The 24,039-nt window shown below is 50.8% G+C and overlaps 1 protein-coding gene across 1 annotated transcript in view; it reads right to left on the reverse strand.

Annotated features, from left to right (window-relative positions):
- Positions 1-1,878: 1,878 nt before the first annotated feature.
- Positions 1,879-24,039, reverse strand: part of LOC128335971 (EF-hand calcium-binding domain-containing protein 5-like) — an 83,818-nt gene continuing 61,657 nt past the window's right edge. The window contains 5 exon segments of the mRNA XM_053274972.1: positions 1,879-2,915; positions 4,037-4,133; positions 15,775-16,007; positions 18,078-18,331; positions 20,351-20,457. Of these exon segments, the coding sequence (XP_053130947.1) occupies positions 2,695-2,915; positions 4,037-4,133; positions 15,775-16,007; positions 18,078-18,331; positions 20,351-20,457 (912 nt within the window). The 3' untranslated portion in view covers positions 1,879-2,694.

Genomic DNA, 24,039 nt, shown 5'->3' on the forward strand with positions numbered 1-24,039 from the left:
CACTCTCCAGTCCTCTGGTACAGAGCCCGATTTCAGGGATAAGTTAAATATTTTAGCAAGAAGGTCGGCAATTTCACATTTGAGTTCTTTGAGGACTCTTGGATTGATGCCATCCGGCCCTGGTGATTTGTTAGCTTTCAGTTTTTCCAGACAGTTTAGAACATCATCTAAGGCACACTTTTTTTCTCCAGCAAGAAAATAAGGTGTGCTGTCAAGTCAATTTCAACTCCTGGCGCCAGCAGAGCCCTGTGGTTCCGCAAATCCTCCAGTCGAGGCAAAACAGTTGCCTGCTGGTTTGGGCACTGCCCCACAAAAGGGTCAGGATTGCGCTGTGGGGCTTGATCCAAATGTCCATTCACACAATGGCTGGCTGCTGCAAGCTTCAGCCTTCACGTGATGGACACACACATATCAACCAGCCCTAGAATTCCGACAGAACAGGATTGTCGGGTAGAGTTGCCATGCCCCCCGAAATTCTGGGTTTCACCCGGATTTTAAGCATCTCACCCAGATTGCTTAACCTAACCATATTTGCCCAGATTTCAACTTTCTTTCTTTCTTTTTTTAAGCTAAGCTCCAGCCCTTGTAGAAGCAGAGTTCTGGAGCAAAACGTGCAGCCACTCTTCTGTTCAAAAATTATTTTCAAGCTATTTACATAATATGCAAATTAGGCACCTGGATTCAGAAAGCCAGAATAGGGCAACCCTATCTGCCTGGGTGATGACAGCACCTCCAACCTCATTTTTAAGTGGCAGACGATTAGATCTCGGGAGCATACGCAGCTCCTAACCTAGGGTGGGAGGCTTCTCCTAGCCTTCTCTTGACCATGTGAACTCCTCTAGTGAGTGCACAAACAAGCAAGGATTTTTTGAACTCATTTGGATTTGTTTGGAGGTGCACTGATTATTATTATTATTATTATTATTATTATTATTATTATTATTATTATTATTTATTCGATTTCTATACCACCCTTCCAAAAATGGCTCAGGGAGGTTTACACAGAGAAATAATAAATAAATAAATAGGATGGATGACAATTTCTGAACCACCAACCCATATAATCCCTCGCCAAACACTAGGGTTCCGTGATGGCATAACCTCGCAGTTGGCAAGGCATTAAAGTCTATGAGAAACAGGGGGCTAGGGGAACTGCGACCGTAAAAAGACCTAAAGATAAAGGGAAAAATACCCCCCCCAAATGCTAAATAATCACCAAATAAATCCTATAATATCACCAAGAGTCACCAAAGAGGATGAGATAGGACTTCTGGAAAAAATTTTAACCCCCCCAAATCACTCGAAGACATTTTAAATTGGCAAGGGACAGCAAGGTCACCAAGAGGAATGACCAGATTGAACCTCTGAACCCCCCCCCCAAATTGCTGGAACTCCCCCCCAAAAAATCACTTTAAAAACCTCGCCGACTGTAGATACTCGGGTCATGATTGGAAAGACCTATCACAATTTCCTATTCGCAAATACTCAAAACTGCGGTTGGTAAAACCATGGTTGGCAAGGGATGACTGTACGTTTCAGTACCTTTTTAAGATGCCCCGTATACAAGCGTCTCATTCTCTGTCTTTCATTAGGAAAAAATATATACCCTTGCCGAAGTGCTCGCAAGAAAACTGTGGGTTAATGAGGACCTGTCAGTTTCAGTGTCTTTCTAAAGACACTGTTCCCGGGAATATCGCTGCAAAGTACTCGAAATGTCTCCCTCTTTCTCCCCCTCCAGATCTTCACTTGTCACTGCCGAAGCAGCCATCAGATCATCAGGGAGATCGCAAATTGTAATAACACCGTAATCCATTCATCAGAGAAAGTTAAAAGCAACCTGGGCTCGCAAAAATGACAAAATATTTGGTAGATAGGCCATTGTTTTTTGTCAGCTCAAGAACGGGGAAAAGTTTTAATTTCCCCAAATTTTATTAAAAAGAGATGCTGCTCAGAGATAAATTATTGCAGAGATGGAATCTTGCACCAAGACACTGAAGCTAGTTGTCATCTCAAGGGCTGCCCAATAGGAATGTCCTTTGTTGCCTTCCAATGGGCATGTGGGTGCTCTTCCTCTTGGGGGGGGCTGAAATGCTGAGTCCTCCATCATGTCAAGCTGCTAATGACTTCTCCAAAGCCACTTCAGGAGGAGAAGCTTTGTCAAAGAGGTCGCTTAATTCTGAAGTGCTTCTCCGAGCTGTTCTTTTGCATCACGTTTGAACCGTATACGCTCCGTCCAGGCACAAGTCTCTTCGAATCCCCTCCTTTCTCTTGATAGATTCAGATGGAAATCGGGAACAATCCAAATATTCCTGGCCCGGTCCACACAGCCATTCAAATCTGATTTTGATGTGGGTTACCATCATTAGTGTGATCGCCTGTGAACCCACGCCAAGGTGGTTTATGGCCCAAGATGAACTGGAGATTCCCACCTTGGCTTGGGTTCACACAATCGTACTAATCACATCAAAACCAGATTTGAATGGCTGTGTGGACCAGGCTTCTGTATTCCTCCTTTTGCATCAAAACATCTCCCTTGAGCATTTTAGAAGACACCTCCCAGCTTGAACAAGAAGTGTCATTTCAACTAAAAAAAAACTTTAAAAAAACCCACACGCACATGTACACAAACAGCAGCTATGAATAACGAAAGAATAAATAAAACGTAACTCGCTTTGCTGTAGATATTGACCACCATTAAGTAAGAGAGAAGCTTCGTTTCGTGTTTGCTAAAATATCCGAGGACCGGACCAGTGGAGGCAAGCTGGACTGCAGAAGGGAAGAGGACAAGGCTTTCATACCCTGGCTATGCTGAAGTTTCTTAGCAAGCTCTATTAAGGCTAGACAGGTGAGCGTCCAGTTGTAAAGATATTCCATGGGAGCCGAGCCAAATTTCCACACATCTCTTCTCTGTGCACCTAAAACATTTTTTTAAAAGCACAACATGCTAATTACCTGACTCAGCTCCCATCCATCTATCTCATTTGGCCCAATACAGCAAAGACGGCAGGTATGTTGTCTCCCCATTCAAATCCCCACAAAAGGGAATCAAAGATGCGTGCCTAGTTCTACTTCAGAGGATAACCAGGATGTGCACTCCTTGAACACCTGTGGAGGAGCTTTCCTGGTTTCCCCTTTTGATTTTTCATAGGAAGAGAGGAGGCTGCTTTATACTGAGTCAGACCCTTGGTCCCTCTAGCTCAGTGTTGCCAACACTGATTGGCAGCAGCTCTTCGAGATTTCAGGCAGGAGTCGTTCCCCGCCCTGATTGGAGAAGCTGTCAAGGAGTAAACCTGGGACCTTCTGCATGCAAAGCAGATGCTCTCCCACTGAGCCAGAGTCTCATCCCTTAAGGGGAACATTTTAAAGCACTTGCATGTAGTCACCCATCCAAATGCAAACCAAGGCTTAGCAAAATGACCAACCATGCTCAGTACCGCAAGGCCAGCTCTCCTCCCCAAATCTTCTCAGCTGCTGTGGGAAGACATCCCGTGTGGGTTATCATCCCGAGCTCGCTCCAGAGAGGCAGGACTATGTAAATAAGCTACCAAGCCCATAAAAGTCTCGGGAGGATAGCCCTTCTCAGTTTAGTTAGTCCTGCTAGTGCTCCAGAGTAGACAGAGAACAAGCCTTTTCACAATTATTATTATTATTATTATTTCTTGTTTACACAGTCAGACAGGTGTTATTGACTGGTTTGTTTTATCCAGACATCGAGTCCTTCCCAAGGACCTGGGATGGCTGAATCTTATTGTCAATGTTGTTGCTGTTGTTATAGATATCATCGCAGAATATAGATATCGTTATAGATATCGTCGCAGAATATAGGCTGTTCCCAGTAAAGCTGCTTTTTGTAATTGGCTGATGGTGATTTCTGTGGCCCCTATGGTGTTGAGGTGCTCTTCAAGGTCTTTTGGAACTGCACCCAGGGCGCCAGTGACCACTGGGATTATTATTATTATTATTATTATTATTATTATTATTATTATTATCATTATCATTATCATTATCATTATTGGAAAGAAAGAGAGAGATTTACCTCGGAGGCATCTGTACAGAACTTCTGGTTGAGTCTGCACATACGCAGCAGTTGGGTCAAAGTAGCAAATGTTTTCAATCAGGTCTCCATCAAGTTTCTGCAGGGCAGAAAAGGAAGGAAGGAAGGACAATGAGAAAATTAGAGGCTTTTTGTATGGGATAACTTCGGCAGAATGAGGATGATACACCAAAAACCAGAGGAGAAATGGCCATGTCTAAAGGGCTAAAAGATTCAATGCAGTTTCTTAATCTTCTGAGTTCATTCAACAGCTGGGTAGGGCAGAGCCCTCCTTCCCATCCGGAGCCTCACACACGATCACGTCTCTCATCTCCAGCCTTGTTTGTCATTCACACACCACCACAAAACAGGAGGGCATACACACCTCCCGGAAGTGGGTAGGAGTGGAGGTATGTCCTACCCCAGGCATCCCCAAACTGCGGCCCTCCAGATGTTGCTGAACTACAACTCCCAGCATCCCTAGACACAATTTTTTGTGGCTGGGTATGCTGGAAGTTGTAGTTCAGCAACATCTGGAGTGCCGGAGTTTGGGGATGCCTGTCCTACCCCATTTCTGATTGTGCGAATGAGCCTGAGCGAGTTGGACCAAAGGTCTGACTCAGCTAGGGTTGCCATATTCTGGATCTCCAAATCCAGGTACCTAATTTGCAGATTATGTAAATTGGCTTGAAAATCGTTTTTGAGCAGAATAGTGGCTGCACATTTTGCTCTATAACTCTACTGGGCTGGAATTTTGTTTTTAGTTTTTAGTTTTTAAATGAAAACTGAAATCCAGGCGAATCTGGGTGGGCTAAGCCATCTAGGTGAGATGTTAAAATCCGGGTGAAAGAAACATTGGTAGACTTACTGTGAAGGGTTCTTTTTCTGGGTATGGGGAGGGCATCCTAACGTGATGGGTTATCAAGCCCTGCGTGCTCCGAGACAGGACCAATCAAAATTCAGGTCGATCATATGTATCCAGACAGCTGTCACTCATCCCCAGTTCCAGGACTGTTGAGCACAGAAAATACAGAGAAGGAGAGAAAAAATAGTCCACAAGGGATGTGGTTGTACAGTAAACAGTGACAGCAAAGAACTAAGCAACCCTGGGAGTCGCCCCACCTCCCTGCATATCCATTGTAAACATTTGCGGGTGGGCCGGATGCCCTCCCCATACCCAGAAAAAGAACCCTTCACGGTAAGTCTACCAATGTTTCTTTTTCCTTGGTATGGGGAGGGCATCCTAACGTGACGGGATGTACCAAAGCAATCCCAAGGGCGGGAGCGAATGATTAGACAACCTGTTGCAATACCGTCCTTCCTATTGCTGCTTGAGCAGCGTGAAAAGACGGAATCTTGTAATGCCTAATGAAGGGAGACACTGATGCCCAAGTTGCCGCCTTGCAAATTTCTTCCAAGGGGGCACGAGCTGAAAAGGCCGCAGAAGTGCTGGCACTGCGAGTGGAATGGGCAGAAATGTCACAAGGAACAGGTAGGTGAAGAGACTCATAAGCCAACGATATGGCAGCTCTGATCCATCAACCCATGGAAACCTTGTACACCTTGGTCCCTAGGGAAGATGGCTGAAAGGAAACAAAAAGGGAATCCGTCTTTCTAAAGATTTTGGATCTTTTAATATACAATCTAAGTGCCCTTCGCACATACAGAGTATGCCAAGCACGCTCCTTAGGGTGAGCAGGACTAGGACAGAAGGAGGGCAATACTAAATATTGGCTCCTATGAAAGATGGAATTAACCTTGGGTAAGAAGGTGGGATCCAACTTCAAAAACAACACACTCCTTTTGAAAAATGCATAGCTCATCGCGCACAGAGAGGGCAGCTAGTTCAGAAACCCTTCGTGCCGAGGTGATGGCCACAAAGAACAATACTTTAAAGGACAAAATTCTCAAGGGAGCTGAATGAAGAGGCTCGAACGAAGCCTTAGTAAGAGCATTTAAAACTAAATTCAAATCCCAGGAGGTAAACCTATGTACAGGAGGCAGAGCCAAGTTGCTCGCTCCCCTTAGAAAACGTCTAATATGAGGTGCAAGGAAGATGAACCAGGCACCGCTAAATCCAGGACTGAGGACAAGGCTGAAGTTTGCCTCCCCAATGTGCTGGGATGCAGACCTTTCTCAAGACCTGCTTGAAGGAACCCCAGGCCCTCTGCAACCCCCGCCAAGGATGGAACAGTCCTGCTTCCACCCCCAGGAACAAAAGGCTGACCAGGTAACCTGATAAATGCGCAAAGTGGACGGCCTTCTTGACGCTATGATAGTGTCTTGCACCTGGCGGGAATATCCCTTGGAATCTAGGGTAATGCGCTCAACCTCCATGCGTGAAGGCATAGCCAGACCAGATCTGGATGACCTAGAGGTCCTTGTGACAGTAGATCTCTCCTTAGGGGGGAGAGGCCACGGTGGTTGGATTGAGAGACTCAGGAGGTCGGAAAACCAGGGTCTTCGCAGCCAATAAGGAGCTATCAAAACGACTTCTGCTTCTTCTAATAGGAACTTTCTTAGGAAGGAACTCAGGATTGGAGTTGGGGGAAAGGCATAAAGTAATCCCCACGGCCAGGGAGACGTGAGAGCATCCACTTCTTCCGCGTGAGGAGTTAGATATCTTGCGAAAAACCTTGGTAGTTTGGCATTTTCCTGTGACGCAAAGAGGTCCAGCTGTGGACGACCCCACCTGTGGACAATTTCCTTGAAGACTTCTGGATGCAGAGCCCACTCTGCTGGATCCACCGTGTGGCGGCTCAGCCAATCCGCTTGTAGATTCTCCGTGCCGCTCAGATGTTCCGCCGTCACGGAGTGTAGGTGAATTTCTGCCCATGCAAATAGTAAGTCGGGTTCCCGCATGAGGGGCCTTGATCTTGTGCCACCCTGGTGATTTACGTGAGCTTTTGCGGTCACATTGTCTGTCCTTATCAGAACATGTCTCCCTATCAACAGATCACGGAACTGCAGAAGAGCTAATCGAATTGCCTCCAACTCTAGCCAGTTGATATTCTCCAAATCCTTCTGAACCCACAACCCCTGCGCATGATGTGCCAGGCAGTGGGCCCCCCAACCAGAGAGGCTGGCGTCCGTCATCACCACGATCCTCTGGGGAGTTTCCAGAAGTATTCCCTTTCCTATTGCCGGCGACAGTCACCAAAGGAGAGAATTCCTGACCTTCCATGGTAAGCGAAGTTTTATCTGGTTGTTTGCCATAATGGCTTCCTAATAAGGAAGCAAGAACCATTGAAGTGGTCTCGAATGCCACCTGGCCCAGGGCGTGCATTCTAGGCAGGCGATCACTGAGCCCATGAGTTGAGCCAGAGACATGAGGAAACCCCGTTTCCTGGACAGCCATGGCCTGATGTTTGAGGCAATCTTCTCTTGTCGGTCCGTTGGGAGAGAAAATGTGCCCGATCTCGTGTCGAAAACGACTCCCAGATGCTGGAGTACACAAGATGGGTTTAGGTGGCTCTGGTACAGTTGATGACAAACCCGTGATCCTCTAGTATCTCCCGCAAGCTTATGTAAGCTATCACCGCCACCATGAGTTTGGTGAATACCCGAGGAGATGAGGACAACCCGAAGGGTAGAGCCCTGTACTGGAATTGTCTCTGATCGTAAGCAAACCTCAGGTATTGGCGAGAGGCAGGATGAATCGGTACATGCAAGTACGCCTCTGAAAGGTCTATCGAGGACAAGTAATTGCCCGGGTGTACGGCTGCCTTTATTGTCCTTAAAGACTCCATTCGAAACGTGCATTTTCGCACAAACTGATTCAATCTTTTCAAATCCAGAATCGCGTGCCAGGAGTCGTCCTTTTTTGGCACCAAAAAGAGAAGAGAAAATGAATCGTTGGCACTCACCTGAATGGTCATTTTCCTCAGAAGTATGGATGGCATCCGAAAGGCATGATGGGTTGCTACGACCTCCTGCTCCGAGACAGGGCCAATCAGAGAGCTTTTCCTCCTGTAGCAGGAGGGAGGGGCAATCCCCTCAGGCTTCAGTCAATTGCTAGCTCTCTGATGCTCCGGCTAGAGAAAACAGTATCAAAGGAAAAACCAAACAGGATGGAACAACAAGTAACTTGAGAACTTTAGAAGAAAAAGAGCTGAGAAATCTCTTTGTGGAAAAACCCCACCCATGGGAATGAGACAGACAACGCAAAGGAATAGAGCCTCCCCACACCTATATAGGTAACAGAGAGGTGGATAAGATGGAAAGCAAACAGAAGCAGACACGAATGGTCGGGCGGGTCAGATGCCATCCATACTTCTGAGGAGAATGACCATTCAAGTGAGTGCCAACGATTCATTCTCCCTCAGAAGAGGATGGCATCCGAAAGGCATGATGGGACATACCATAGCTGCTAGAGACAGAGGGTGGGAACCGTGAGTATGGGGCTAGGTTGGAACCACCCGTTGGAGAACCCGTCTGCTGAAGGAGGCATCGGCAGAGGCCCAGTCATGGATCTTATAAAATTTTGTGAAAGTGGAAAGGGAAGTCCACGTGGCCGCTCTGCAGATGTCAGCCAGAGGGGCCATGGTCGCCAGGGCTGCAGAGGATGCGGAACTGCGTGTGGAATGGGCGGTAATGCCATCCGGCTCCGCCACCTTGGCTGATGCGTAAGCCAAGCAGATACACTGGCAGATCCAGCGCGCCAGCGTGGAGGATGACACCTTTTTTCCCAGGGAACAGTCCCTGAAGGAGACAAACAGGGATTCGGAGACCCGAAAAACCTTGGTACGGCGCAGGTAAATTCTGAGCGCTCTCCTGACGTCGAGCATATGCCATTCCTTCTCTTTAGGGGTCGAAGGTTTGGGGCAAAAGGAAGGTAAGACCAGTTCCTGGGACCTATGGAAAATGGAATTGACCTTGGGAAGGTAGGTGGGGTCAGTGCGCAGCACCACATAATCGGAGTATACTAAGCATAGCTCTTTTCTGGCCGATAGTGCCCCTAGATCCAACACCCGCCGGGCGGAGGTGATGGCTACCAGGAAAATAACCTTGAGGGTGAGCAGCCGCAAGGGAACGGAGCGCAAAGGCTCAAAGGGGGGCTTGACCAATGCCCGGAGGACCAGACTGAGGTCCCAAGTGGGAAAACGATGGATGGGGGGGGGCCTGAGAACCGCCGCCCCCTTGAGGAACCTCTTGAAATGAGGGTGTGCCGATAAGGGAGGCGCTCCCGGCACCTGGAGGGTACTGGAGATGGAGAACATCTGCCGCTTGAGAGTGGCAGGCATAAGCCCTTTGTCCAGGCTGGCCTGGAGGAACCCCAGAACTTGGCCGACTGAGGCTGACCTGGAGCTGGACCCCACAGAAGCACACCAAGCAGAAAACGCCCGCCAGGTGGACTGGTACACCCTTAGAGTAGAAGGGCGTTTGGAGGCAAGAATAGTCTCCTGGATGGCCGGAGAATACCCGCAGGCCACTAGCGTGCCCCGCTCAATCTCCATGCGTGGAGGTTCAGCCACCGAGGATCTGGATGGAACAATGGCCCCTGGCGTAACAGCTGTGGATGACAACCCAGGGGCATCGGGGGAACCAGCGACAGGGAGACCAAGTCTGAAAACCAAGGGATGCGAGGCCACCGCGGGGCTACTAAGACTACTTCCGCCCGATGTTGTCGGACCAGCTGACTGTTTGTGGGAGTATGGCTGGCGGCGGAAACGCGTAAAGCATGCCGGTTGGCCACGGAGTCAGTAGAGCATCCGTTCCCTCGGCCCCTGGCGCTGGATATCTGGAAAAGAACCTGGGCGCCTTGGTGTTTCCTGGTGTGGCGAACAGATCCACCAGGGGAGTCCCGAACGTCTCCGTGACGGAGCGGAACACCTGGTCGTCCAGGACCCACTCTGCCTGGTCCAGTTGAGTTCGGCTGAGCCAGTCCGCCACCGTGTTGGATGCTCCGCTGACGTGTGCTGCCTCTAAGGACTTTAGGTTCTTTTCTGCCCAGTGCAGAAGCCGCAAGGCTTCGTGCATCAGCGGCCATGCCCGCGTTCCCCCCTGCCTGTTGACATGAGCTTTGGCCGTTTCGTTGTCGGTTCTCACTAGCACGTGGGAACCGCGAACCAGGGGGAGAAAATGGAGCAAGGCGTACCGAATGGCCTGGAGTTCCAGCCAGTTTATAGACTGTATCCGATCGGACGGAGACCACAGGCCCTGTGTCACCTGGCCTAGACAATGCCCTCCCCACCCCTGGAGGCTGGCGTCTGTTGTTACCAGAATGCGGTGCACCGGCAGGAAGGATACACCCTTGGCCAGGGCCGGCGACAGCCACCAGTCCATTGATTTCCTGACCCAAGGGGTTAGATGAACCCTCAGCCGGGACTGAGAGGACACTAGATCCTGAAGTGGTAGGAGCAACCATTGGAGCGGGCGTGGATGGAGGCGGGCCCAGGGGACTATGCCTATTGTCGAGACCATCATCCCCTGCAGCTGACTTAGGGATAGCACATCCAGCTGGCTGCGTGAGTGGACTTTCTGACACAACGCAGACAACCTTTGTCGTCTCTCCAGGGAAAGGCATGCCGTGCCCTTTACGGAGTCTATGACAGCCCCGAGGTGCAGGATTTGGTTTCGGGGGGAAAGGGAACTTTTCTGACGGTTCACGAGGAACCCGTGTGTCTGAAGGACCACTAAGGTCTCTTCCACGTCCCTCAATGCCTTCTGGTAAGATGGGGATCTGATCAACAGATCGTCGAGATAGGGATATAAGTGAACCCCCTTGACCCTCAAGTGCGCCACGAGTGCCACCATGATCTTGGTGAACACGCGTGGTGCAGTTGAGAGGCTGAAGGGGAGGGCCCGGTATTGGAAGTGTGCTCCTGCATACGTAAACCGGAGAAACCTCCTGTCCTGAGGGTGAATGGGGACGTGGAGGTAAGCCTCCTTTAGGTCCACTGAGGACAGGAAGTCGCCCCCTTGGAGCGCTAGCAGGATGGAGCAAAGGGTTTCCATCCGGAAACGCCTCGTGCGAAGGAACCGGTTCACGTACTTCAGGTCAAGTATGGCTCTCCACTCTCCATTCCTTTTTGGCACCAGAAAAAGAATGGAGTAAACGCCACACCCAACCTCCTGTGGAGGAACCGGTTCTATCGCCTTGATGTCTGACAGATGGCGTATAGCGGAGAGCATCAGCGCGTGCTTGCTCTGCTTGCTGGAGCGCGGGGACACCAGAAAGCAGTCGAGGGGCTGGCAGAGGAAATCCAGGCTGTAGCCCTGGGCCACAGTCTGTAACACCCAGGCATCCGAGCAAGTCATTGCCCAGGTCTGGGCGAAAAACTGAAGTCTGCCTCCCACCTGAGAGTCCTGGCAATCATCATTGTGCCGCAGGGCGCTTGAATCCAGGTCTCTGATTCTGAGCGGGCTGACGCGGCCTTGCAATGTCCCGAAAGGAACCTTGTGACTTTCTCCAGGAGGAGAACTTGTCCTGTCTGTCCTGGCAGGGGCGAAAGGAAGACCGGAAACCCCTGTAGAAGGAAGGAGCGGAAGAGAAATGTTTACGTTCCTGGCGCTGCCCCGATGAGGGCATCGCCTTTTTCTTGTCCTTGCCCCCGACCAACACAGGGTCCAGAATCTCCCCAAACAATTTGCCCCCCTTAAACACTGACGTGGCCAGATTAGACTTGGATTTCTGATCAACCCGCCAATGTTTAAGCCACAAGTGGCGCTTAACCGTCACATCTGAAGCCATTGCTCTAGCTGAGAGCTGTGCGGCATCTAGAGAACTATCAGCCATGAAGGCCGAGGCCTTATACAGCTTATTGAGGCCCTGCCTTAGGGCCAACAGCTCAGGGGGCACCAGTGGCAGGAGTTCCTTAATCCACAGCACTGAGGCCCGTGCAAAGATGGAATTTGCCATGGACGCCCTCATAGACAAAGCGGAAGCCTCGTGGGACCTGTGCAGGGCAGCGAAACACTTCTTATCGTTGTGATTGCGCAAAACTTCGTCCCCATCCCTTGGCAATACAGCGCCAGTAACTAGAGCTGCTACTTCAGCATCCACCGGGGGAACTTGAAGTTTATCCATCACTACCTTAGTGGTTGTGTAAAAGCGCTTAACCCCTGGGGGGAGGCCCTTACATTCAGTGGGATGATCCCATTCTGAGTGTATCAAGTCCAAAAAGAGTTGGGGGCATGGCACCACCACCTCGGGGGCCTGCAGAGATGGAAGAACATCCTGCGACGGATACACCACACACCCCAATTTCAAGGTTTTGCGGGCCTTATGCAAGAGCACCGGAAAATCAGGAGTGGAGAACAGGCGGTATGGGGCATGCGAAGTGGGAGCAGGCTCCTCTTCATTACCAGACAGCTCGCCCTCCTCTCTATCTGAATCCGAGCCCTCTGACGGAACCCCCCCTTCTGAGGGAGGAATCGAGGGTTGATGGCCCCGTGACACCAGTTGGGGAGCCTGGGGCAAAGCGCCACGCGGAGGGCATGGGCTCAAAGTCGGGGGGCCCAAGTCATAGGGGGCAGCTGCCATGTGGGGAGGACCTGGCAAAACGATCCCCTGAGGGCTCAAAATGGTGGGCGCGGCAGACGTTCCACTTTCCCGCCTATTCAAGATGGCGGCCGTAGCGGGCTGCACGGGAAGCTGTCCCGCCAGGGCGGGAAGCAGCCTTCCGAACTCCTCCGAGACAACCCTCCATAGTAGAGCAGCGAAACTGGGAGGTATGTCCTCCTCGGGCGCTTCTGCGCCAAGAGACCGCAGCCGAGGAACGCGGCCGCTTTGTGGGTGGTTCCGCGCCCGAGGGGCAGGGAGTCTCCACAACCGAGGGCCCCGTAACCGAAGGACAGGGTGGAGGGGTGGTGGCAGAAAGGACTTGCGTGTCAGAGGCGCACGGTCCCTTCCGAGCGGCGTGGGAAGCTTAGGAACGCTGCCCTTGGTCGCTCGTGGCGTCGCTGGCCGTTTGCCCTTCACCGCCTTCTTTATCTTCTTTCTTTTCTGTGGATGAGAGACGGGCGCGGGAGCTGTAGCTGCAGCCCACTCATCCCTGCAGACTGCCGTGGCCACGGAGTCCTCTGAGAGGGAGGGAGAAACCCCCCTCTCAGGCTGCGCGAGATCGGACGCCATTGCCGTCCTGGATCCCCAGCCGCTGCGGGAGAGAGCCGCGAGTGGGTAGCGCCAGTGAGAAAAGCCTCCTGACTGGGACAGCCAAGGAGGAGATACCAAGCCTAGGAAACGTGAAACCCTCTGACTGGTTCAGCTCAGTAGGTTGAATAAGGTTTAGTAGAAGCTTAGTAAATAGCCCTCCTGATCGAAAGGCACCCAGGAGGGGAGAGAAAGAGTAGAAAGGACTAGCCAGAGCACTAAATACGACCCTGCCGGAGCGAGACAGGGTGAAGCCTGAAGCCTGAGGGGATTGTCCCTCCCTCCTGCTACAGGAGGAAAAGCTCTCTGATTGGCCCTGTCTCAGAGCAGGAGGTCGTAGCAACCCATCATGCCTTTCAGATGCCATCCTCTTCTGAGGGAGAAGACACCTGCACATAATTCCGTCAACGGAACCAGTTCTATCGCTTGGATGTCTAATAAGTGTTGGATGCTTTGGTCCATCAACAGTCTCTTGGACCTCACCTTGGAGACAGTTGTTAAGAAAAGAAAATTGGGAGGAGTTGCCACAAGGTCTATAACATAGCTGTGCTTTACTGTTCTCAACACCCATTGATCCGTGATGCTGTGCACCCAGGCTTCTGCGAATTCCAGAAGCCTGCCCCCCACCGATATCGCGTCATTGCTTACAGTTTTGTGCGTTGACATAACCTCCAGCACGTGCTCTTCCCGATCCTCTGCCTGTTATTCCAGGGGTGACACCAGTTAGCCCTGAAGGAAGATCCACGATAATCTCTTCCTTGGTAGCTGTCTCTAAACCCTGTATTGGCAGGTCTATTTAAAGTTCTGAAGGAACGAAAGGAATTCTGGAAGGTTTTATTTCCCCTGAAATTCCTCCTTGAATCACCACGCCCAACCAGCATGGTTTTCTTTTGTCCTTTGTGTCCACTAAAATAGGATCCAAGGATTCACCAAATAACTTCCCCAGAAAGGGAGTAGACGCCAAGGTGACCTTGGACTTGGCATCTGCCCTCCAATTTTTCAACCACAAACCTCTGCGGATTGCCACACCTGCTGCCATGGCCCGAGAGGCGTGCTGTATGCAGTCCAAACCAGAGTCCGCCATAAGGGCAGACGCTCTGGCCAACTTATTCAAACCCTGGCGGAGATTTAAATTCCCTTGTGGTACCAGCTTAACAAGCTCCTTAGTCCACAAAATGGAGACTCTAGCGAAAATAGAATTAGTGACAGCTACTTATGACAGTTGCAGATGCCTCATGAGCCTTACGTAGCAGATGATCCGCTTTCTCTTCCTCTGGTGTCTTAAGAAGGTCATCTCCCTCCTTGTTCACCAGAGCCCCAGTGACCAGCTGGGCCACAGGTCCATCCACCACAGGAACTGTCAAAAGAGCCATTATATCAGGAGGTAAGGCATACAATTTTTTGGGAAGGATATGGTAGGTTTAGTGGCCCCCGGCACACCCCACTGCAAACATAACATCTTTTAAAAATGGTGGAAAAGGTACAGTGGCTGCTGAAATAGAGGTTGATGGAAAACCTTCCTGATCCAAGCCAGCAGCTGAAGGTGTGCCAGTCTCCTGAGACACATCCTTGATGGCCCTTTTGGCTTGAAAGGGAGTAGCAGCCAAGGTGACCTTGGATTTGGCATCTACCCGTCAATTTTTATTTTTAATTAATTAATTATTTATTTTTAACCATAACCCTCTGCGCAGTGCCACCCCGGCTGCCATGGCACGAGAGGCGTGCTGTATGCAGTCCAGACCTGAGTCTGCCATAAGGGCAGAAGCTCTGGCCAATTTATTTAAACCCTGGCGGGGTTTAAGATTTTCTGGAGGTATCAGCTTAATAAGCTCTTTAGTCCACAGAATGGAGGCTCTATTGTAGCTGCTTTTTTGGGCGGCGGGGCGGGCAAAACAGGAGCCTCCTGGCTCACAGTTGCTCCTTCTCCATTAACATTAGCCGAAAAGGTCAAGCTCGCTGTCCAACTGAGGGAACAATCGCGGCTTCTGTGAAGGGGCCCTCTGGAAGGGAACCCTTCAACATATCCCCCATATAATCAGGCTCCATATTGCGAATAAGAGAGACCTCAACAGAGGAAATCTCAAATTATTAAAATAAAAAAGGAGAAAGGCTGTGAAATTTTTCCTCACAGCAATACTCAAGCTCTGTCTGTGGAACGAGACAGGACTGGAACTGGGGATGAGTGACAGCTGTCTGGATACATATGATCGACCTGAATTTTGATTGGTCCTGTCTCGGAGCATGCAGAGCTTGATAACCCGTCACGTTAGGATGCCCTCCCCATACCAAGGAAAAACCTGGAATTTCAGAGGGCATGGTAACTCAACACAAGGCTGCTTCCTACGTTCCTCTTGGATTGGTGTTTACAAGTGGGACAGAGAAGGCTCTTTCAAAACACACAACCTATCCGTGGGGATCATCATATCATACTTCACATTACACATTGGCACACCTGGGTCTTCCTTCCTATCCACCTCTGCAGCTTGAACCAGAGAGATGCTTCCCTGCTCCCCACCCCTTCCTCCCACCCCACTGGCCTTTCAGTTATCCTTGCCCACTATTCCCTGGCTAGATCCTCCCTTCAGGATATTAAACCTTTCTTTGCCTGCATACGTGCTTTTTTTTTCTTTTTTTTTAAGTTTCTGACCTGAATGCAGTAATTCCAGTTTTCAATCTCCTCCGTACCAGCCCACTGCGGGTACAAGATCAGCAGCACGGCCTTCAGGATGCTATGCACCAGGATCGGGGGGTGTTGGAAGCACCGGATTTCGCCAAAGGAGAACCAGGGGTCGAGGCTGCAGATACAGTTCTGCAGGTCCTGCAGCATGAACCGGTAGAAGAGGACCCCTCCACGCCGCCAGTCCCCGACATACTCCGCCTCTGGAATCACAAGCCAAGATTGCGGGGAGCTGCTCAGGTGGAAACGTGCCGGGTGAAGCCGAGGTGCACCTAGGTAATGTCGGAGCCTGGACCTCAGGGCCTTTGGAGCCCTACACCCCCATCCCGCAAGTTAAGCATCATCCCCCTACACACACAGACACACACATCAGAACACGTGCAGTGGGGCAGAGCCACCACTGGGTGAACAGGTTGAAATAAACCGGGCCGCCACCAATCAGGGGTCGCGAGCATCTAACATCAGACGCAGGGTACGTTATTTTGGTCCAAATGGCATCGCACGGCAAGGTTTGGAACCAAAACTGGCCCACGCTGTGTTTGCAGCACAGCCGGAGTGACTCTCCCTGCCTTGAAGGCAGGGAGAGCCACTCCTGGTCTCTCCGCCAATGCAGCGGGGCCGATCAATCTTAGGAACAACATAGGAAGCTGCCATATACTGAGTCAGACCATTGGTCTATCTAGCTCAGTATTGTCTTCACAGACTGGCAGCGGCCTCTTCAGGGTTGCAGGCAGGATTCTCTCTCAGCCCTATCTTGGAGAAACCAGGGAGGGAACTTGAAACCTAGATGCTCTTCCCAGAGCGGCTTCATCCCCTGAGGACAATATCTTGCAGTGCTCACACATTAAGTCTCCCATTCAAAATGCAGCCAGGGCAGACCCTGCTTAGCTATGGGTACAAGTCAGGCTGGCTACCACCAGGCCAGCTCTCCTCTCCTCCATCTTCCTCTCAAACGGGGCCGCGTGGGCTGACCTCCCTTCCAAATGGGGCCACGTGGCCCCGTTTGGGAAGGAGACCATGCCCCAACGTCTGACATCAGACTCGGGGGCATGGATAGCCAGCTCCCCGCGTCTGACATCAGATGTGGGGGGTGGGGCCAGGGGGCCGCAGTGGCAGCCACACACGGGCCGCCGCCAGCCTCCCTACGCCCTTCTTGAAATGAAGAAACATTTCAACACACCACTTAAGACTTTCCCCACTCCCCACTCTGTCTCTCAAGCACCCAGCGTAGGTCACAGTCACAATTGGCCACCCGGCACAGTGAGGCACCATGACCACACCACCAAGAAGAGACTAAAGAGAATTTGGGGGCCCCCAGGGGGTGTGGGGTAAGAGTGCTTCTGCTCCCAGGGGGTGTGGAGGCCCTGAACTTCGGCCCCAATGTCCAGGGGTAAGAGCGCCTCTAAGTGAAGCCTTGGAGGCTACTGCGACTCCAGACACAGCCACACACACAGCTTTTCTTGGGAGATGCTGAGGAAAAGAGAAGCCCCAGAGAAGCCCCAGAAACCCCCCCTTGAGAACTGACCCTGGAATGGAGAATAGGCAGGAGTGAGGTTGGGTCATCTGGCTGCTCTGAGGCACCTGAGCATCTGTACCCGATGCAGTATTGCAGTTCATCTTATTTTAAACTAACTTTATGTACCTGGCGTTGCTCGGGTTTATGGTGCGGGTTTCGCTTGGTTATTGCATCCATAGGTTTTGTGGATATACCTGTTGTATATCCACCTGTCTGTCTGTGCCACTTGAATCTAGGTTTAAGGCAGGTGACCAACATTAGTGTGATTGTGTGAACCCACACCAAGATGCTTGATGGCGATGAATCTGAGATACCTGCCTTGGTTGGCACAATCACATTAATGCTGGTGACCCACATTAAACCTAGGCTTGAACGACTGTGTGGACAATCCTGCTGTCTGAAAACTATGTTGCAAAGCTTAGGATCTGGGATCAGTCCCAGAACCAGGTTTGGATTCGGTAGTCAAAGAGGTTTCGAGCACGTGCAGAGTGCGTTTTTCTTCACCGTGGTCTGTCTCTATACATCTGAGGCTAGCAGGCAACGTTGCCAGTTCTCAGGGGACAGATTTCCCTAGTAGTCTCTCCACCTCTCTTTCTGAAATTAACTTGCAGCAGATCTTGCTACTAGTGGCCCCACCACCCACTTGGTGGCCATCCCTAAGGCTGCCTTCTTTTAATCTCCTTGGGGAAGCAGCACCCATCTGTACCTGTTTGACTTCAGGTACTAAAAATAAATGGCCCTCTAAGAGGCCCAATACCCAGGACGTAGTAGGGGTCCAGGTCTCCCGAATCCTCTTTCAGGATCTCGCAAGTGGCGGCCTGAACCATCTTCAGCATCTTCTGCAGGTCCTTGTGCTCACAAGATGGCAGCTTCTGGCGGTCTCCAAGGCTGAGGTCAAACACCGCGATGGCCTGGCCCGCGACATCCCTCAGAGGAATGGCGATGTGGTGCTCTTCATACACCCAGGCAGCCACCACCTCGGCACAGTCGATGCACTTGAACAAGTAATCTCTAAGAGAAAGCAGAGGGGCACAGAGGGCCAGAGATGATCAGAGGAGAGCTGGGCTTGGGGTAGCAAGCGTGACTTATCCCCTTAGCTAAGCAGGGTCCACCCTGGTTGCATTTGAATGGGAGACTAGAAGTGTGAGCACTGAAAGAGATTCCCCTTAAGGGATAATGGAGCTGCTCTGGGAAGAGCAGAATGTTCCAAGTCCCCTCCCTGGCAGCATCTCCAAGATAGGGCTGAGAGACATTCCTACCTGCAAACTTGGGGAAGCCGCTGCCAGTCTGTGAAGACAATACTGAGCTAGATAGACCAATGGTCTGATTCAATATATGGCAGCTTTCTATGTGAGTATAGTAAGATATTCCCCTCCGGGGATGGAGCTGCTCTGGGAAGAGCATCTAGGTTCCAAGTTCCCTGCCTGGCAGCATCTCCAAGACAGGGCTGAGAGAGACTCCTGCCTGCAACCTTGGAGAAGCCGCTGCCAGTCTGGGTAGACAATCTTGAGCTAGATGGACCAAGGGTCTGACTCTGTATATGGCAGCTTCCTGTGTTGTTCCTCCGGTTTGGCTTGCTTCCGCATCGTTGGCTAGAGGAAGCTGCTTCGAACAGATAAGCCCGTGGAGGTTTGGGAGGGAAGGAAATTAAGATGTGATAAAGAATGGAGCAGCAACACCAAGTCCTTCAGGGAGCGAGTGTGTCCAGTCCACCACTGAATGGTGCCTTCAATCCACCATTTGGTTCCTGCAAAGGGACTCGGAGTCAACTCCACACTGACTAAGCAGAACAACATCTGGAAATAAATTCCATCCAATGAACCGCTTTGGAACAGCAGCTATGATCCAGCAAGGGCAGCCTACTCACGAGAGCAGAACTTCCTCGTAGCTCGTCATGAAAGGGGATAAAGTCCCTATCAAACAGCCACTTGACTCTCCAGGGTTACAGGCAGGCGGCCTTTCCTGGCCCTGCCTGGAGATGCTGCCGGGGCCCCTCCAAATGCCAAGGAGCCTCTCTGCCACGGAGCAACAGCCCCAACCTCAAAGCAGTGGTCTGCTTTGCACAGGAAGCTGCTTCCTACCGAGTCTGACCACTGGTACATCTTTCTTAGTCCTGCCTACACTGACTGCCAGCAGCTCTCCAGGGTTTGAGACAAGTCTTGCTACCGGAGCAAAGAGGCACCTTTTTACAGTGGCGGTTCTTTTTTATTTCTCAGCCTGAGCCATTTTTGGAAGGGCAGTATAGAAACCAACTAAATAAAGGAATCAAATAAAATCAATCAATTTAGCAGGGGAAGAGCACCCGGCCTGATCCACCTCCAGCACAGCATCCCTCCAGTCACTGTTGCTGGAGTCTATCTTCGGTTTCTTTTTTTAGATTGTGAGCCCTTTGGAGTCAGGGAGCCATTTTTTAAAATGTATGTATATTTATGTAAACTGCTTTGGGAACTTTTGTTGAAAGCAGGGGCGGAGCCATCCTTGAGCAGACGGGTTCAAAGAACCTGGGCCACTGCTCCTCAGGGGCCACGCCTGGCAACCCAGACACACACAACGTGTCTGACATTAGACGCTTTGGGTGTGATTTAGCTCCCAAACAGGGCTGCATAACCCCGTTTGGGAGGTAAATCGGCCTGAGCGACTCTCCATAGCGAAATTTTCCCTGGATCTGATGTCAGACCCAGGGGGCGGGGTTAGGGGTGGTGGCAAAACCTGGGCCACCACTGGCCCCACTCCACTCTGGTTGAAAGACAAAGACAAAGGAAAGATTGTGTTGACTCCTGGCGCCCACAGAGCCCTGTGGTTGTCTTTGGTAGAATACAGGAGGCGTTTCCCATTGCCTCCTCCCACACAGTATAAGATGATGCCTTTCAGCACCTTCCTATATTGCTGCTGTCCGATATCAGCGGCTTATTGCAGTATATAAATATTTGTCGTCATCGTCACTACCTGGAGATGCTGCCAGGGGTGACGCTGGCGCCTCCTGCATTCACCACTGAGCCATGTCCCCCTGCCCTGTGCCACCAAGCCCACCTGAAGATGTTCTCTTTCCTGCTGAACACCGGACCAGGAGGCACGTGAACGTCCACCTGCCCTTTCAGATCGGACGTCATGACCGTGCGCAAGGTGTAATCATGCATCTTGAAAAGAGAAAGGGGGAGAGGGCTGTAGGCACAGTCTGCAAGGAGAACAGCTCAGCCAGAGACACATCCGGGGCTGGAGGGAGAAGCATACGTTTCTTTGAGAGGGAACAAAACAAAGTTAGGCAGGCTGATGGTGCCACTGGTGGCTTAAGGTAGGATCCACAACCTGATTATTCTTACTCCAGAGCAGGGGGGGTCTGACTGGGGCCCTCCTGCAGAGGTTAGCCTACAGCTCCCATCATCCCTGGCTACTGGCCACTGTGGCTAAGGCCAGGGTTCCATCTAATGATGTTGTCTACAACTCCCAGAATCCCCAGCTGCAATGGCTTTAACTTGGGGATTCTAGGATTTGTAGTCCACAACATCTGGGAATCCCTGTTAGAGGGAACACTGGCTGAGGCTGATGGGAGCTGGAGTCCAACTACAGATGGAGGACCACAGCTGGATCCTCCAGAGATGTCCCAAAGTGGGATGCAAATTATACCCGTTAAGGGTTCCCCCCCCCCAAGCTCAGGTTAATTACAAGTTATAGTAAAGTGCTGCTGAGTCATGTCATGCGATTACATTTAGAGGAGATTTCAGCTTTCACCCAGAATCATTTCCCCCAAGTGTTGTTCAGAACTAGAATGAAATTGATTTCATGTTGAACCTATGAGGAATATAGGTGCACCACACTGGCATGGGGAACAGAAGTGAAAACTAGCAGTCCGCCTAGTGGAAACAAACATTCTCTTTCAATCTTGCCCCAAACACTGTGGATTAAAAGGAGGCCTGGAAAACTTAAGGAGAGGAGAGCCGGTCTTGTGGGAGCAAGCGTGACTTGTCCCCTTAGCTAAGTAGGGTCTGCCCTGGTTGCATATGAATGGGAGACGAGAAGTGTGAGCACTGGAAGATATTCCCCTCAGGGGATGAAGCCACTCTGGGAAGAGCAGAAGGTTTCAAGTTCCCTCCCTGGCAGCATCTCCAAGATAGGGCAGAGAGAGACTCATGCCTGCAACCTTGGAGAAGCCGCTGCCAGTCTGTGAAGACAATACTCAGCTAGATAGACCAAGGGTCTGACTCAGTATATGGCAGCTCCCTATTTTCCTGGTTGCATATGAATGGGAGGCTAAATGTGTTAAGACTGTAAGATATTCTCCTTAAGGGATGGAGCTGCTCTGGGAATAGCAGAAGGTTTCAAGTTCCCTCCCTGGCTTCTCCAAGATAGGGCTGAGAGAGATTCCTGCCTGCAACCTTAGAGAAGCTGCTTCCTGTCTGTTTGGGGATGACAGAGGCTAAACAATCAGAACATAGGAAGCTAACAATAAATAAATACAATAAATCCTGCACTAGATGGACCGATGGTCCGACTCGGTATACCATTGGTCCATCTAGCTCAGGATTTGTTTTATTTAATGTATTTAATTAATTTTATATTTAGCTCAGGATTGTCTACCCAGACTGGCAGCGGCTCCTCCAAGGTTACAGGCCGGAGTCTCTCCCAGCCCTAGTTGGGTGATGCTGCCAGGGAGGGAACTTGGAACCTTCTGCATGCCAGCAGCACACACATGTCCTTCCCAGAGCGGCCCCAGGAATATCTTACGGTGCACTGCTCACACATGCGGTCTACCATCCAAATCCAAACCAGGGTGGACCCAGCTTAGCAGAGGGGTCAATTCATGCTTGCTGCGAGACCAGCTCTCCTGGTCTTGTGGTAGGCAGCCTGACTTGTTCCCTCAGCTAAGCGGGTTGCATGTGAATGGGAGACTTGATGTGTGAGCACTGGAAGAGATTCCCCACAGGGGATGGAGCCGCTCTGGGAAGATCATCTAGGTTCCAAGTTCCCTCCCTGGCAGCATCTCCAAGAGAGGGCTGAGAGAGACTCTTGCCTGCAACCTTGGAGAAGCTGCTGCCAGTCTGGGAAGACGATACTGAGCTAGATAGACCTATGGTATGACTCAGAATATGGCAGCTTCCTATGTTCCTGAACTCTTTAACAGACTGACAATGTGATCAGAAGAAAGTCCTACAGCAACGTATATATATGCAGGACAGGACTACAAGCGCTCTTGGTTTCATTGAGCTGAACGTTCACTGGAATTGGGGCATGACAGTAAAGTCCCTCCTACAAAAGTCAAGGGTACGATTCCTGAACGCAATATGCTATACTCTTGTAGGCCAAACGTTGGCTGCTATAGCTTTACCAGTTGTGCAGCTGAGGGGATTTCAGAAGGTGCAGCTTATCGTGCTGCAGTGGATGGAAAGGTGCAGCTACTAAAAGGTGCAGGTACTTTAACTGCCAGATGGTCAGTATTTTATCTGGGTTAAAGGAGGACCCTGGGGTGAGAGAAGCAGGGCCTTGCTTCCACAGAAGCCCTTGAAGCAGAGCCTGCCTTCCAAAGAGGTAAGTAATGCACCAACACCATCTGCTGACAGGTCGAGTGCACAACATGGAGCATGCGCCTCCCCTTTGCATTTCGTTGAAGATGCTTCTCACTGATTGGTTTTTTCTTTGACCTCAATTGGGGGGTCTCAAGAGAGGCGTGCTGCAGCGCTGCTGAAGAAGCCTGAATGGGAACCGACCATAGATTGCAATGCAGAGAGGAGCAAGGACAGGCACAACGGAGTTCTCTTGCCAGAGTACATGTTCTCATATGCGGAGGTACAGTGTTTTAAAGGAAAGGAAGCCAGTGAACTCAGGAACTGAATGACATGAAGGTCAAAGGAAAGCTTCCTCAGCCACCGATTCATTGGGTGGCCCTGGGCACTGTTTCTCTGCCTCTGTTCCCTGGTCTGGTGGTGGCAAGCATGACTTGTCCCCTTAGCTAAGCAGGGTCCACCCTGGTTGCATTTGAAGGGGAGACTTGATGCGTGAGCACTGGAAGAGATTCCCCTGGGGTGATAATGGAGCCACTCTGGGAAGAGCAGAAGGTTCCAAGTTCCCTCCCTGGCAGCATCTCCAAGATAGGGCTGAGAGAGAGACTCCTGCCTGCAGCCTTGGAGAAGCCACTGCCAGTCTGTGAAGACAATACTGTGCTAGATAGACCGATGGTCTGACTCAGTATATGGCAGCTTCCTAAGTTCTTATGTTCCCCCCACCTGCAAACGGAGCATTGGTTTCACTTACCGTGAAGGCTTCTTCTGGTTGCTGGGGCCAGGGACATCTCATGGGTTATCCTCTCTCAAGAGCTCCAGGCAGGACAGAAAGTAAATAGTTAAAAAACTAAGCCACACCCACTAGAGCCTGAGGGGGATAACCCCACCCAGTTCTTTCGGGCCGAAACATAAGAGAACAAAGGCAATACAAAACAGTAGAAAACAGCAGGTCAGAATAAACAGGTTTAAACATTCCAGAATAACAGAGTGTAGCAACCAACTGTAGAAACTAAATGTCAGTCTCCACCATTTCAACAAAAGTAGACCAGAGCGCAAAACCACAACTGGGCGGGCCGAGATGTCCCTGGCCCCAGCAACCAGAAGAAGCCTTCACGGTAAGTGAAACCAATGCTCCGTTCTCGGTTGCTGAGGCCAGGGACATCTCATGGGACATACCACAGCTGTCCAACTCGGGTGGGAGCACTCTGGTCTACTAGCGAGGAA

Source organism: Hemicordylus capensis, chromosome 12, assembly GCF_027244095.1.
Source record: "Hemicordylus capensis ecotype Gifberg chromosome 12, rHemCap1.1.pri, whole genome shotgun sequence".
In the NCBI taxonomy this organism is placed as follows: domain Eukaryota; kingdom Metazoa; phylum Chordata; class Lepidosauria; order Squamata; family Cordylidae; genus Hemicordylus; species Hemicordylus capensis.